Below are 12,187 nucleotides of genomic sequence, written 5' to 3'. Positions count from 1 at the left end.
TTATGCAATACTGCATTAGAAATCACTTGAATGAATTGCCATGATGAGCAATTGTGTTTTTATGTTGTTTTGATCATTCTCAAATCCCTCAGCCAAAGTCTGTCATCACAGTGGTTCAGTTTTATTATTACTATATTATTATTATATTCAGAACTGTGTTCCCAAAGAGCCTCCAAGTTCATTAATTTAGTTGTCTTTATTTTCTGAGGCACATGCAATTTATTATATAAGCAAAATATCCCACAGTGGCCTCTCCAACAACAGAAAATTCTATTTTTATTTTTGTAATTTAATGCCAATTTATGAGTGACGATTTTCTTCTCTTTGACTCCTTGGACGGACGGTGCTTTATTTGGGAAAGATTTATACAATATTCAATATGCAATGTTTTTTTTTATGATTGGAACTTTTTTACTCATTTACTTAAAATAGTTCAGAAGAATATCAAATACAGAGAGCATTAACATATAAACAATAGGTTAAAATGAAAATAATAATGTCATTTAAATAAACCAAAACAAAATATACACACACCCAAAAAATATTGGGTGTTGTCAACATCATTATTATTAAGCTGCTATTGTTTTGTCTCATTAAATGTAACGCTAACATTAATATTCCAGTTTTGTGTATAAATATAATTAACATTTTTGGATGGAAACATAGCTACTAACATGAACTAAAACACTAAAATAAAAACACTAAAAGGGACCTATTATCACTTATAAAATCACTTCATGTGGTGTTCAAACACAGTTGTGTGGCAACAGTATTATTCATTTTATATTTATTATATTTTATGTATTCATTTTATATTTTTTATAATCACACTTGATGCAGAAACACTTTGATTGAAATTCCCCTTTGTAGGTGTCATCAGAAGGGGAAAGCCCTGCCCGTTACTGACCATCTCTCCCTTATTAGATTAGGAAGTTGGTCTTACTTCTGAACCCTCCTCTATGCTTCACATACGCATTTGTAGCTCCACCCTCTTTTGAAAAAGGTACAATCTCATTTGAATTTAAAGCGACAGTCACCAAAATGACACATTTAGGTTCAAAGCCTAAAAGAGGCAGTTTTAAAGAGTTATAAAACATTATCTGTGGGGTATTTTTAGCTGAAACTTCAGAGGACATCAGTAATTATTTGTAATCTTGTAAAATTGGTCACCTATAAAATAAAAAAACAAACTTACCCCAAAAGTGAGAGGGTCCTGACAGTGGTGGTCCGACACCAGGAATCCCAGCGTACCCCACTGCTTCCTCCCACAGCTGATGGGGCAGAGGTGGAGGCACTTCCTGTTCCTCTAAAGCTCCAGCCTCCACTTGGGGAGGAGCTATCGGCTCTTCCTGTGGCTCTGCCTCCGGCTGCTCTACAACAGCCAATCGTGGAGCAGGACTGGGCGGGTCCTGAGGCGTCTCGGGGGGTGTGGTCTGTATGCAAAGCGCAGCGTTGGGGGTCAGTCCCAGAGAGCGGAGTGAGCAGGTCAGCTCAGTTTCTCCAAAACGCTTCCGAGGAAACCCTTGCAGGAGTGAGAAGGCAGGGAGTGACGGGTGGCGACTGGCAATGTATTCAACAACCTGACTTAAAGGGGTGTCAGCCGGGAAACGTTCACGCATAGATTCTCCAGAAGGGAGACGGATCTGTAAAACAGACACAATGACGTCAAACACGTTTGACTATAAACAGGATAATTTTAGCAGAAGTGGTTGTTAGAGAACAGATGACAAACACCATGAGGATGCAGTGGTTGTCCACGCTGGTCTCCACACGTCCACCCAGTCTCTGCCCTTGTGCACTGGAGGGAGATGTGTCCGCTGTGGCTTCAGTTTGGGCCTTCTCCTGCTGACTGCGTCGGTCCTCTGCTATCCTCTTCAACACCAACTCACGCTCCTGATTAAAATATTTATTTAAAAATCTAATTTATCATATAATAATTTTAATGTAATTTGTTTAGACATTTTTTGTCATTTAAATACACACACAGTAATATATATATATATATATATATATATATATATATATATATATATATATACATATATGTGTATATATATATATATATTAGGGCTAAACAATATATTGTTTGAGCATCCATATCGCAACGTGCGTATCTGCAATAATCATATCGCTGGATTTGATTGTTATTTTGATTTTTACATTTGATTCTTTTACATTTGATTCTCCAATTTCTGTACTTGAATACTGTTTGAGTCCCCAGAAAACATTTAAAAATGTATTTTTGCATGTAATTTATTATAACTTATGCAGAGCACTACATAGAAACAGACTTGATCATCCCCAGTCGATATAAATCAGGAAAAAAATAAAAATAAAAATAATTATATATATATATATATATATATATATATATATATATATATATATATATATATATATATATATATATATATATTTATTATTGTTATTATTATTTGTATTTTTATTTTTTTCCTGATTTATATCATATATATTATTATATATATTTATATATAACATATATATTTTTTTTCTGATTTAGATACACACACACATGCACACAGAATTATTAGCCCCCCCTGTTTGTTTTTCACCAATTTCTGTTTAAAGGAGAGATTTCTTTTCAACACATTTCTAAACATAATAGTTTTAATAAATCATTTCTAATAACGGATTTATTTTATCTTTGCCATGATGATAACATTTGACTAGATCATTTTAAGACACTTTTATGAAGTGACATTTAAAGACTTAATTAGGTTAATTAGGTTAACTAGGCAGGTTAGGGTAATTAGGCAAATTATTGTATAAGGATGGTTTGTTCTGTAGACTATAGAAAAAAAATAGCTTAAAGGGGCTAATAATTTTGACTCTAAAAAGGTGTTTAAACAATTAAAAACTGCTTTTATTCTAGCCAAAAACAAATAAGACTTTCACCAGAACAAAAAATATTTTCAGACATACTGTGATAATTCCCTTGTTAAACAATTTGTGAAATATTTAAAAAAGAAAAAAATAATTAAATGGGGGTTAATAATTCTGACTTTAACTGTATATATACACACACTTTAATAAAATAATAATAATATATATAATAATGCTAAGATACATATTTTTTGTCGAATTCAAATATATCCACCCATCGTTTGTGTAAAACAGTTTTATATAAATGCATAAATAAATAATAAAAAGGCAAATGATAAAAGTTTTATCAAATCTGATTATAAAAATGTATTTGTAACTCATAATAGTATTTATATAAAAACAAACAAAATTTCATGAATAATTATCTATATGTTATTTTAAAAAACCTTATTTATTTATATATATATATATTTATTTTTTATTTTTGCCAGTAATAATATGCCACTGTATTGAAAATAGTTCTGTAATAAGAAAATAATACCACTTCACTACTGGAGTGAACTAACCCTCAATTTTAGAGCTATACTGTAAAAATATTAAATGTTTCAGTGATTCACCTGCTTCTTCTGTCTTCTTTCTGCTCGAGCCTCTTGGGCCACTTTCTGCCTCTGCTGCTCATGAAAATTACTCTTATCCTGCTTGATCCGTGTTTCCAGAGGCAGCTGCTCTTTTGTTGTCTGAGCGTTCACAGATGGAGGTGCCAAAACCAAAGAAGGACCTAAACAAGGCCAAAAAGAATGAATTTCTGCATTTCTCTGCATTGCATAACACTTTAGAATCCAGTATTTACATATAGCTAATGATCTCAAAATCACATGACCTCTGACTCACAGACATAGAGTAAATCTCATTTAGCTTCCCAGAAGAATGTTTATACAATTGTGAAAGAGGTCTTGTGCCAGTAAGTGAACAGACAGTCCTGTGTTTACCTGTTGCTTCAGAGTTGTTGTTAGAGCTGGCAGCATCTTTTGGAGGGTTGAATGCAGAAAACGCCGTCTCTAGTGGACCTGATGGCTGCTTCACTAGTTTGTGTCTTGGACTGCCACCCTGCAGAAGCCTTCAGAGCAAACAAGAGAGTAAATGAGATGAGTTTACAATCAAACACAATGTCCAAAAATAACATATTTCAAAATATAAAGTAAAATCATAAAGGTCTGATTTTAGCTTTGTCAAATTATGCTACATAAAACATACCTGTACCAAACAAAACAGAAGACAGGCTGGATAAAAATACTAGTACACTCCTCACCAGTAGATGGCACTTACATAGTAAACAAAGTGCTTTATACAGAGAAAATCTAAAAGAAAAAAAAACATATCTAAACTTTTCTGAAGACAGTGATTTCCCCCTCATAGGTACTTAAAAAAAGTGCCGTTTTGGTGACTGTCGATTGTGCTTCCAGCACTCTTTTAATGCTGCATTCACACCAGATGGGGATGAAGCATCAAGCATAAGTGATTTACATGTTAAGTCAATGCAAAGACACGAATAGACATCCTGCGGCATGATTCGGGTGAATGAGGCATCGCAAATGATGTGATTTGTGTGAATGAAGCGCAACGAGTAGTGTGTTTTGTGCGTTTGACGCATGAATTGCTCAAGTTGGAAAATTCCCGCCACGTTAACTAATTATGAGCTTGCTCTTGTACTGGAGTGATCATGACATTGCGCCTGCAGTTGGTGTCCCGAGGGGAAATCCTTTTGCCGACATCGGACAACAGCTCATCAAACTGGGCTCGGCTCATTCTGAAGCACAGCTGAAAGCCTCCGTCATCCAGGTATAGTTTCTGGAGGAGTTGGGTGCACCTCTGAAGGGATTTAGCACAGTGGTTTCCAACCTTTTTTTGCTTGAGACCCCCTTTTCCCCCAGAAAATATTGTAAGGCCCCACTCAACCTTAAATGATGCTATCACTCATATAAGTTTGCAGTAAGGATGACAAAAAAGGTTGTTTTCAAGCAAAAGGCAAAAAGCAAAACATCAGTAGTACTATTCGTAACTGGAAAACTTGAGCCTTTAAAGGGCACCTAGGTTACCCCTTTTTTAGATTTAATATAAGGCTTTTGCGTCTCTAGAATGTGTATATAAAGTTTCAGCTCAAAACACCCATCAGACTTTGCATTACACCTTTTACAAGATGCTGTTTTATACTGATTTCCAGCAGGGGGTGGTTTTGTCATACTGCGCCTTTAACACGAGTCTTTCCCGCCTAGTGTTTCTACATGCCTTCCCATGTGCTTTAATCTCCTCCCTCGGCTGCGTCAGACAACAGACAGACTTAAAGGAAGAAGGTCTCACGTAGCGTTTGTGAGAAATACTACAGTAAGAACTAATCTTTACTAATAAGTATTGTGAAGTTGCATTGATGAGTCAAACACAATATCTTTACAAAAGTTCACGCGCGCACGCGTGCACACACACGCACACACGCAGGCAGGCAGGCAGGCAGGCAGACAGACAGAGAGCGCTTAGCACTGTTTTTGCCCTCAAATGTGACAGGATACAGGCTAACCTTCAGTACTGTGTGGATATCTGTGATGTTAATGTACAAAATAAACCTGATTTAACGTCCACAAACCAGGATTGAAGCGTCTTCTTTTATAATTGTTCTGACACGCGGCTGTGCTGATGAAGTAAAGCTGAAGTAAATCGCTGTAATTAATTACACACGTGCACTGTTATAAAACACTTTAAACATGTGAAACTGACTATTAATCACATTTGATGATGATTGCTGATCCTAGCGAACAGAACAGACCTTTTATTCCCAGTTGCTTTGCGTATGTCTGCCTGGTCTTGTTGACATATACACGTGACTACCGGAACATGTTAATGCGCGCAGCTGTCAATTAATTCGGTGGGTGGGGGGACCGCACTCCTACGTAATGGTGCGGTCGGTCTGAAAACCGCTCTAATTGGTCCACCATTTTTATGTTGTTAAATTAAAAAAAAAGAACTGGGTGTGTTCGTATCACCCCAATATGATGGTCTATACCAGGGGTCTCAAACTCAATTTACCTGGGGGCCGCAGGAGGCAAAGTCTGGGTGAGGCTGGGCCGCATAAGGGATTTCACAAAAAAAAAGTCCTCAAATGTCATTATTAACAGTTTTAATTATTTCTTCTGAACATGAAGTGTCCTGAACATTAATAGAACATTGAGTGAAGATTATGAACAGTTCTTCTGAACATGGCATCTTTTGCCTACTCCTTGCTGCCAGAGACTTGACAGCGCTTCTTCTCACAAATCTGAACCACATTTGGCTTTAGAGCGAAAGCAGTTGAGACCCTCAGTATGACTTGGGGGAACTCAATCAAAACTTCCATTCCTTCACCCACTGCAGAGTGGATGCGCGCGTACTGAAGAGCGGTGTTATCGCGCACGTACTGATCAGCTGTGTTGTCGCGCGCGTACTCAAGAGCTGTGTTGTCGTGCGCCTACTGAAGGGTGGGACCGGTGTGCCGCGTCGCGCGGGCACTTTTAAACATTTTGGAAGGGCACTTTCTATCCAAGACTAAAAAGGGCATGTGCACTGCAGTGAGAAATCATTTGGTCAACACGTGGAGAAATCTTTGACAGGCAAGATGCAATTCATCCTCACGTCGCGCACAAAGCTGATCCCTCACATCTTCTGACATTGTTCTGATGCAACGTGTGACTTAATTATTTGATAATGGTATCTTGGCCAGTTGTTTTGATTTATCCTCTCCGAATAATTCCTTGACAATCTCTGTTGCATATGGCGAAATCAAAGTTTCTGCAATCGTATGCCCTTTCTTTGGTTTGCTGATTTATTTATTTTTATTTAACAGGTGTACAATAATTTTAAAAGTGTCTTGTCAGCAGCTATGACGTCCCTCATCTAATTTTGGGTGTGTGTTAATTATTTTGCCTTGCGCTCAAAAAAATGCTCTTGGCTTGTCACGGTATTGGGGATGAGTCGTCTGCAAATGTCTTATTAATTTGTTAATATATTTGCATTTGTTAACAAGAACTTTGGTGCAGATAATGCACAGTGGATTTGCTTCGTGAAAATGGAATAAAACTATACTTCAGGTAACCATCTTGGTATTTCCTGTATTTCGTGTTAGCGATGCGAGCTGAAATGTGTCCTCAACTGAGTCCAGTATGCTTGGGTCAAAACTATTAGCTGCTGAAGGTGAATAAGTAAGACTCGTCTTGTATGTGGAAGACGAATTACAAATTTGTCCATTTTTTGGTCAGCCAGGGGATAAAATGAACTAAGGCAACATGATCGTTCTCCTAATTTTCCACTGCTAAAAAATGTAAAAATATGACGCGACCCGCCACAAAGCTTGCTGAGGCCCTCTTGTGGCCCCGATCCCCTGTTGGGAACCACTGATCTAGTGGACTCAGACATGGCACCGAACGAATCTACGCTATTTTTCAGCCCCCCTGAAGCACAGCTACTATCTTAATAAAACCCTCTTAGCCATTTGGCAACAAATCTAGAGTCACTGGGCAGACAGAAGCCAGCCCATGACACGAAGCAGCGTCTATTGGGAAGCAAATTTGACGTGCAAATGAAGCAAGTAAATTCAAAAAGTTCAGGGGCCTCATGTACGAAGACTTGCGTGGAAATCATACTAAAACATTGCGTACGCACAAAGCTGTAAATGTGCGTATGCAGAAAAAAATTCAGATGTATGAAACACTGCGTACGCCAAATCTCACGCATATTCTGTTTGTACATCTGAATGAACGTGAAACTGAGCGCAACATGCACGAGCACAAAACCCCTCCCTGCCTCCGCCCCCGTATGAATATGCTAATGACTCTACTTTGGCAAAACCCAACGAAAAAGCAATGGCAAAATCAAGCAAAAAGAGAAACTTTGAACAGAATGTGAATTGAAGGTGCTGTTTTCGGAGATAGACCGGAGAAAAGCTGTTTTATTTGCAAGTTTGTCCTCTGGAATTAACAACAAAAGAAAAAAATTGAGTGGAGAGGGTTTTTTTTTATATATAGTGGGGAGAGATCAGCTAATGCGGTTGGGTCTGAACATCGCACTGAGTGGATTTAAAAAATAAATCGTGAGATCTATAGGTGTAAAATTTTTGGAGTGTTTTAACAGCCCAAGTGGCGCTGCTCGCTAAACCCGTGGCAACATGTTTCGATACGTTTAAGCATGAACTCGGTTCGAATCCAGCGGCTGATGAACTTATTCTTTTTTTTCCCCGCTACATATCAGATTTTGCCTATATACTCTTTATCATGAGAAAGACAAGTAGGAATCATTAATAAGTCTGTGCATAAAAATTAGTTTGCACATTTATTGAATGGAAATGTTTCTGATTCACGTAAGCCAGTTCATCCTCAGATCATGGTGCCTTTATAGAAATGTGTTTGCAGTAGATTGCTTCGATTACATTGGAAAAACTGGCGACCGCTGCAAATTGCGCTTTAATGTTTGGATGGTCAACTGTATAGTACGCAAACCTTATATACTAGACATGCGGATGAACCAGTCTCATACAAGCTGAGAAGACACTTTGTAGAGTGCAATTTAACACAACTGCCTCTAGGAGTCGCCAATGGAAATAAAACAGACATGCACAAAAAATGTGCATACGCCAGCCATAAAGCTGGCGTGGAGCTGCGCACATTCCCACATTCAGTTCATCGTTAGTAAATCCAAACGTGAGCGATTCTGAGCGTGAAACCTGGCGTACGCAAAGTTTTTGTGCGTACGCAGCGTTGATACATGAGGCCCCGGGCGTCTATTTACAAATAAATATCGCGATTTATTCGTCTGGTGTGAACACAGCATAAAAATTGATCTTCTTCAAGTATGGTGTGAAAAGCCTAATGGCAAACAGCTGCTTCTCACTCAGGGCTGTTTATGCTAGTAGGCTAGCGATCACTAACAGGTGGGGCTTTCCCCCTCTGATGACATAAACAAAGTGAGAATATCAATCAAAGTGTTTCTGGTTAAGGTGTGATTTTAATTGATTATGAACTAATTAATTTTTACCATTAGAGGCTGGCGATATATTTACAATTTGCTGCTACACAACTGTGCTCAAACCCCTTATGAAAGTGATTTTTGCATAATAATGTAGAATTTCTTGTGTTTATCCATAAGTCCTCAGTCAAAATAATTCAAATTATAAAAAAAATTAAAAATCCGGCTGTCCATCTCGCATTATAAGCAAAACCTCACATTTCGAAATCAGTGCATTTCTGATTACATAATTGGTGTCTCTTTTTGTTTTGCGAAATAACGCATGTGACATCCTGAAATACATACCATTCAGCCGCTTCTGTCACAGAAAAAAATCCTGCCTGCATCGCTGCCTGTATCTGATCATGACTGAAGCCCATCTCCGTCAGAGTGCTGATGAAGCCACCTATGGTCTAGAAAACAAGAAAACTTCATCAGTTCCAGTGCAAAGGTACTGTACTATATGTGCTTGTATACTTCTCAATAGTTTTTGTCACAACTGAATTTGTATTTTACTGTCTACAATATTCATAAAAGTTGTTTTAACAAGGTTTGAGTTGACATTATCAATTACAGTGTACAACATATATAAGTACACCCCACACCAATCTCTCAAAGACATTAATATTTTCTAAAGGAAGCTTTACAATATATTTGTGCATATACATTAGATTAGTCAGTACTAAAGCAGAATATGGAGCTAATCTAATAAAAAAAAAACTTATGATAACAGTCCAAAATGAGTACACCCAAATTGATATGTTATAGAATAATGTTAAATAAAAATTGTAAAAAAAATAATATTAAATCAACAGAAACAAAAAATGTTTCATAATGCCTATATTTTTACTTTCAATGCAGCTATTTTACGTATAATTCTATTAATTCATGTTTAACACTAGTTTGAGACATTGTTCAGAGCTAAAGAATGATTTTGAGCAATTTATGAGCAGTTAAAAGAGACTGGTCAATTTTGACCGGGAACACTAAAGTAAGGGGAGGGAGGTGAACATGACAGGAGGGTTAAATTCAAATGAGCTACTTCTCCCCGCCCACCGCCCCCACGTGCGTGTCTGCTTCTCATCATGCATTATGTCAGATAAACAGCAGTCAGTGACAGAGAGAGAGACTCGAATAAAGCTGATATACAGTTCATTAGTCAAAAACACCAAGTAGGTTTATTTCATGTATTTGTGGTGGAGTTGATTCAAGCCTTTCTGAAATGATGAATCTCATGCAAATGCTGTACACACACACACACACATATATATATATATATTAGCGTTTACTGACTGGCCATAGTGATTATAGTGGTTAAGAATTAGCGATTTTACTATCTTTATTACAAACATGCTCTATTTTAAAAACATTTTAAACTTATAAACATCCCAGAGAGTTGAAACAGATCTTTTAATCCCAGTTAATTTGCAAAATTAAAGTTCTGTGGACATGTGTATACATGTTATTATAGAAACATGGCACCTGTAAATCAATTCAGTGGGCGGGGAAAACGGCACTCCTACGTCACGCTCATCAATAGAATTTGGGCCCTATTTTAATGTCAGGAAATTAAAAAATGAGACTTGCTGGGTTTATATCATTCCAATATGACTGTGGACACACTATACCCACAGTTCTGTCCAAACAGCTTACAAAAGTCGATTTTCATTATAAGTGTACATTTTCAAGCTAGTTTAAATCATTTGGGCACGAGAAATTGTAAAAATAGCAGATTTAACAAAGACTAATTGTATTTAATCTTACAACAATAAAGGCTACACAGTGTTTTTTTATTTTTATTTTTACATTTGGTTACTTCACATTGTTATTTTACCTCAATATACTTATCTCCAGAAAACCATAAAGCGCTGTTTCATTTGTATCTTTGTTCTATTGTATTAATTTATGCTTGGAATATTTTTATTATACTTTACAAGAAACATGCGCTCTTCACACTCCCAACAAAATTATCGTAATGTAGAATCATGAATTCTTTCCTAACAAAGTTATTGAAATCATTTTACGAAATTACCTTAATATTGCAATATATATTGCAGAAAAACAAAATAGTGCAATGTTAGTTTTTTTCTCAATATCATGCAGCCCTATTCTACATCTGGCAGATGGGTTTAAACAAAGCAAAATGCTATGTATTATTGATTTTCTGCTGTTGTTGTTGCACAAAGTACTAATGATGTGACTAAAGATATCACGTCACAGTGGACTTTAACCTGGTTCAGTTTGAAACAACATAATGTACTATACAGTATGTATATATACAAGGTAAAGTACTTTGATAGACAGAAAGACAGTTAGTTATTGTACATTGCAATGTTATTAATATCACATTTAAACTATAGATCAATCAAACATGCATTCTTATCTGACCGTCATGTAAAATAGTTTTAATAAAAAAGGTCTTCCCATTTGGATCAGGTTTATTATTATATAAATATCTGCTATCCAAAACATACTTTGAAACAAAAGGATGCATTAGTTCATATGTACATTTGTTTTATTTAAGAATTTCTTTGATTATCAGTATAAAAATTGTTGCTCCGTGATAGCAGGTCAAGTCTACTCATTAATAACTGCCTGAAAAACACTCAAAATCTAGGAGGAATTATTTTTTTATCTGATTGCAAATATTTTTCATCCATAAAGTAAATACGTTACCTGAAAGGATCATACAACATATTTGTCACTCATGTTGTTTTTGTATCAAGGGGGTTTCCTTCAGATTCTAGGCCTACACTGCATTTCCTTGTAATCATAGATATTGAAAGTAACAATGACGACTTAACTAAAAGCTTAACGCGAAAATATTAAAATAGTATGGATAATAATCGTCTATACAAAGTTAATGGACTTGGAAGAGCTTTTCATGTGTTACCAATGTCGGGTAAGCTAATTTAGCGTTGCATGGAGCTTTTTTTCAATGACATTATATCCATTTCGTATTAACTACGTATTCGCTTACCGCTGAGGGGTCCATAGTTGTGTTTATTATCCTCAAAAATGCTCGGTTTGAAGGTTTGTTGTCACTTTGCAGAAGATGTTTATTGATTGTCCGCACAGTAGAATGGTTACCGCATACGTCACGGGATCTTTCTCATCCGGACTGCACGCTCGACGCTGATTGGATGACTGGCAGTTAGAACCGCCCACTCTTGATCATCCTCTCTATAGCTGTGGCTGTCAATCACAGCTCGCTCGAGTCCATTTAAAGGAACAGGCGCGTCTCTATCAAGTTAAAGGGATAGTTCATCCAAAATTCTGTCTTAGTTTATTCACCATTTACTTGTTTCAAACCTTCATG

At 36.6% G+C, this 12,187-nt stretch overlaps 1 protein-coding gene across 1 annotated transcript in view; it reads right to left on the bottom strand.

Annotated features, from left to right (window-relative positions):
• The window catches only part of si:ch73-173p19.1, a 35,405-nt gene extending 23,444 nt beyond the window's left edge, over positions 1–11,961 (bottom strand). Inside the window, exons 1-6 of the mRNA XM_002660922.8 lie at positions 11,849–11,961; positions 9,175–9,281; positions 3,834–3,961; positions 3,462–3,622; positions 1,735–1,893; positions 1,196–1,643 (exon numbers count right to left, since the gene is read on the bottom strand). Of these exons, the coding sequence (XP_002660968.3) occupies positions 1,196–1,643; positions 1,735–1,893; positions 3,462–3,622; positions 3,834–3,961; positions 9,175–9,281; positions 11,849–11,863 (1,018 nt within the window). The 5' untranslated portion in view covers positions 11,864–11,961. The remainder of the gene's footprint in view (positions 1–1,195; positions 1,644–1,734; positions 1,894–3,461; positions 3,623–3,833; positions 3,962–9,174; positions 9,282–11,848) is intronic.
• Positions 11,962–12,187: the final 226 nt, after the last annotated feature.

Source organism: Danio rerio, chromosome 24 (assembly GCF_049306965.1).
Source record: "Danio rerio strain Tuebingen ecotype United States chromosome 24, GRCz12tu, whole genome shotgun sequence".
Lineage (NCBI taxonomy): Eukaryota > Metazoa > Chordata > Actinopteri > Cypriniformes > Danionidae > Danio > Danio rerio.
The sequence above is the reverse complement of the archived record's forward strand: the minus strand, read 5'-3'. Positions and strand labels throughout refer to the sequence as shown.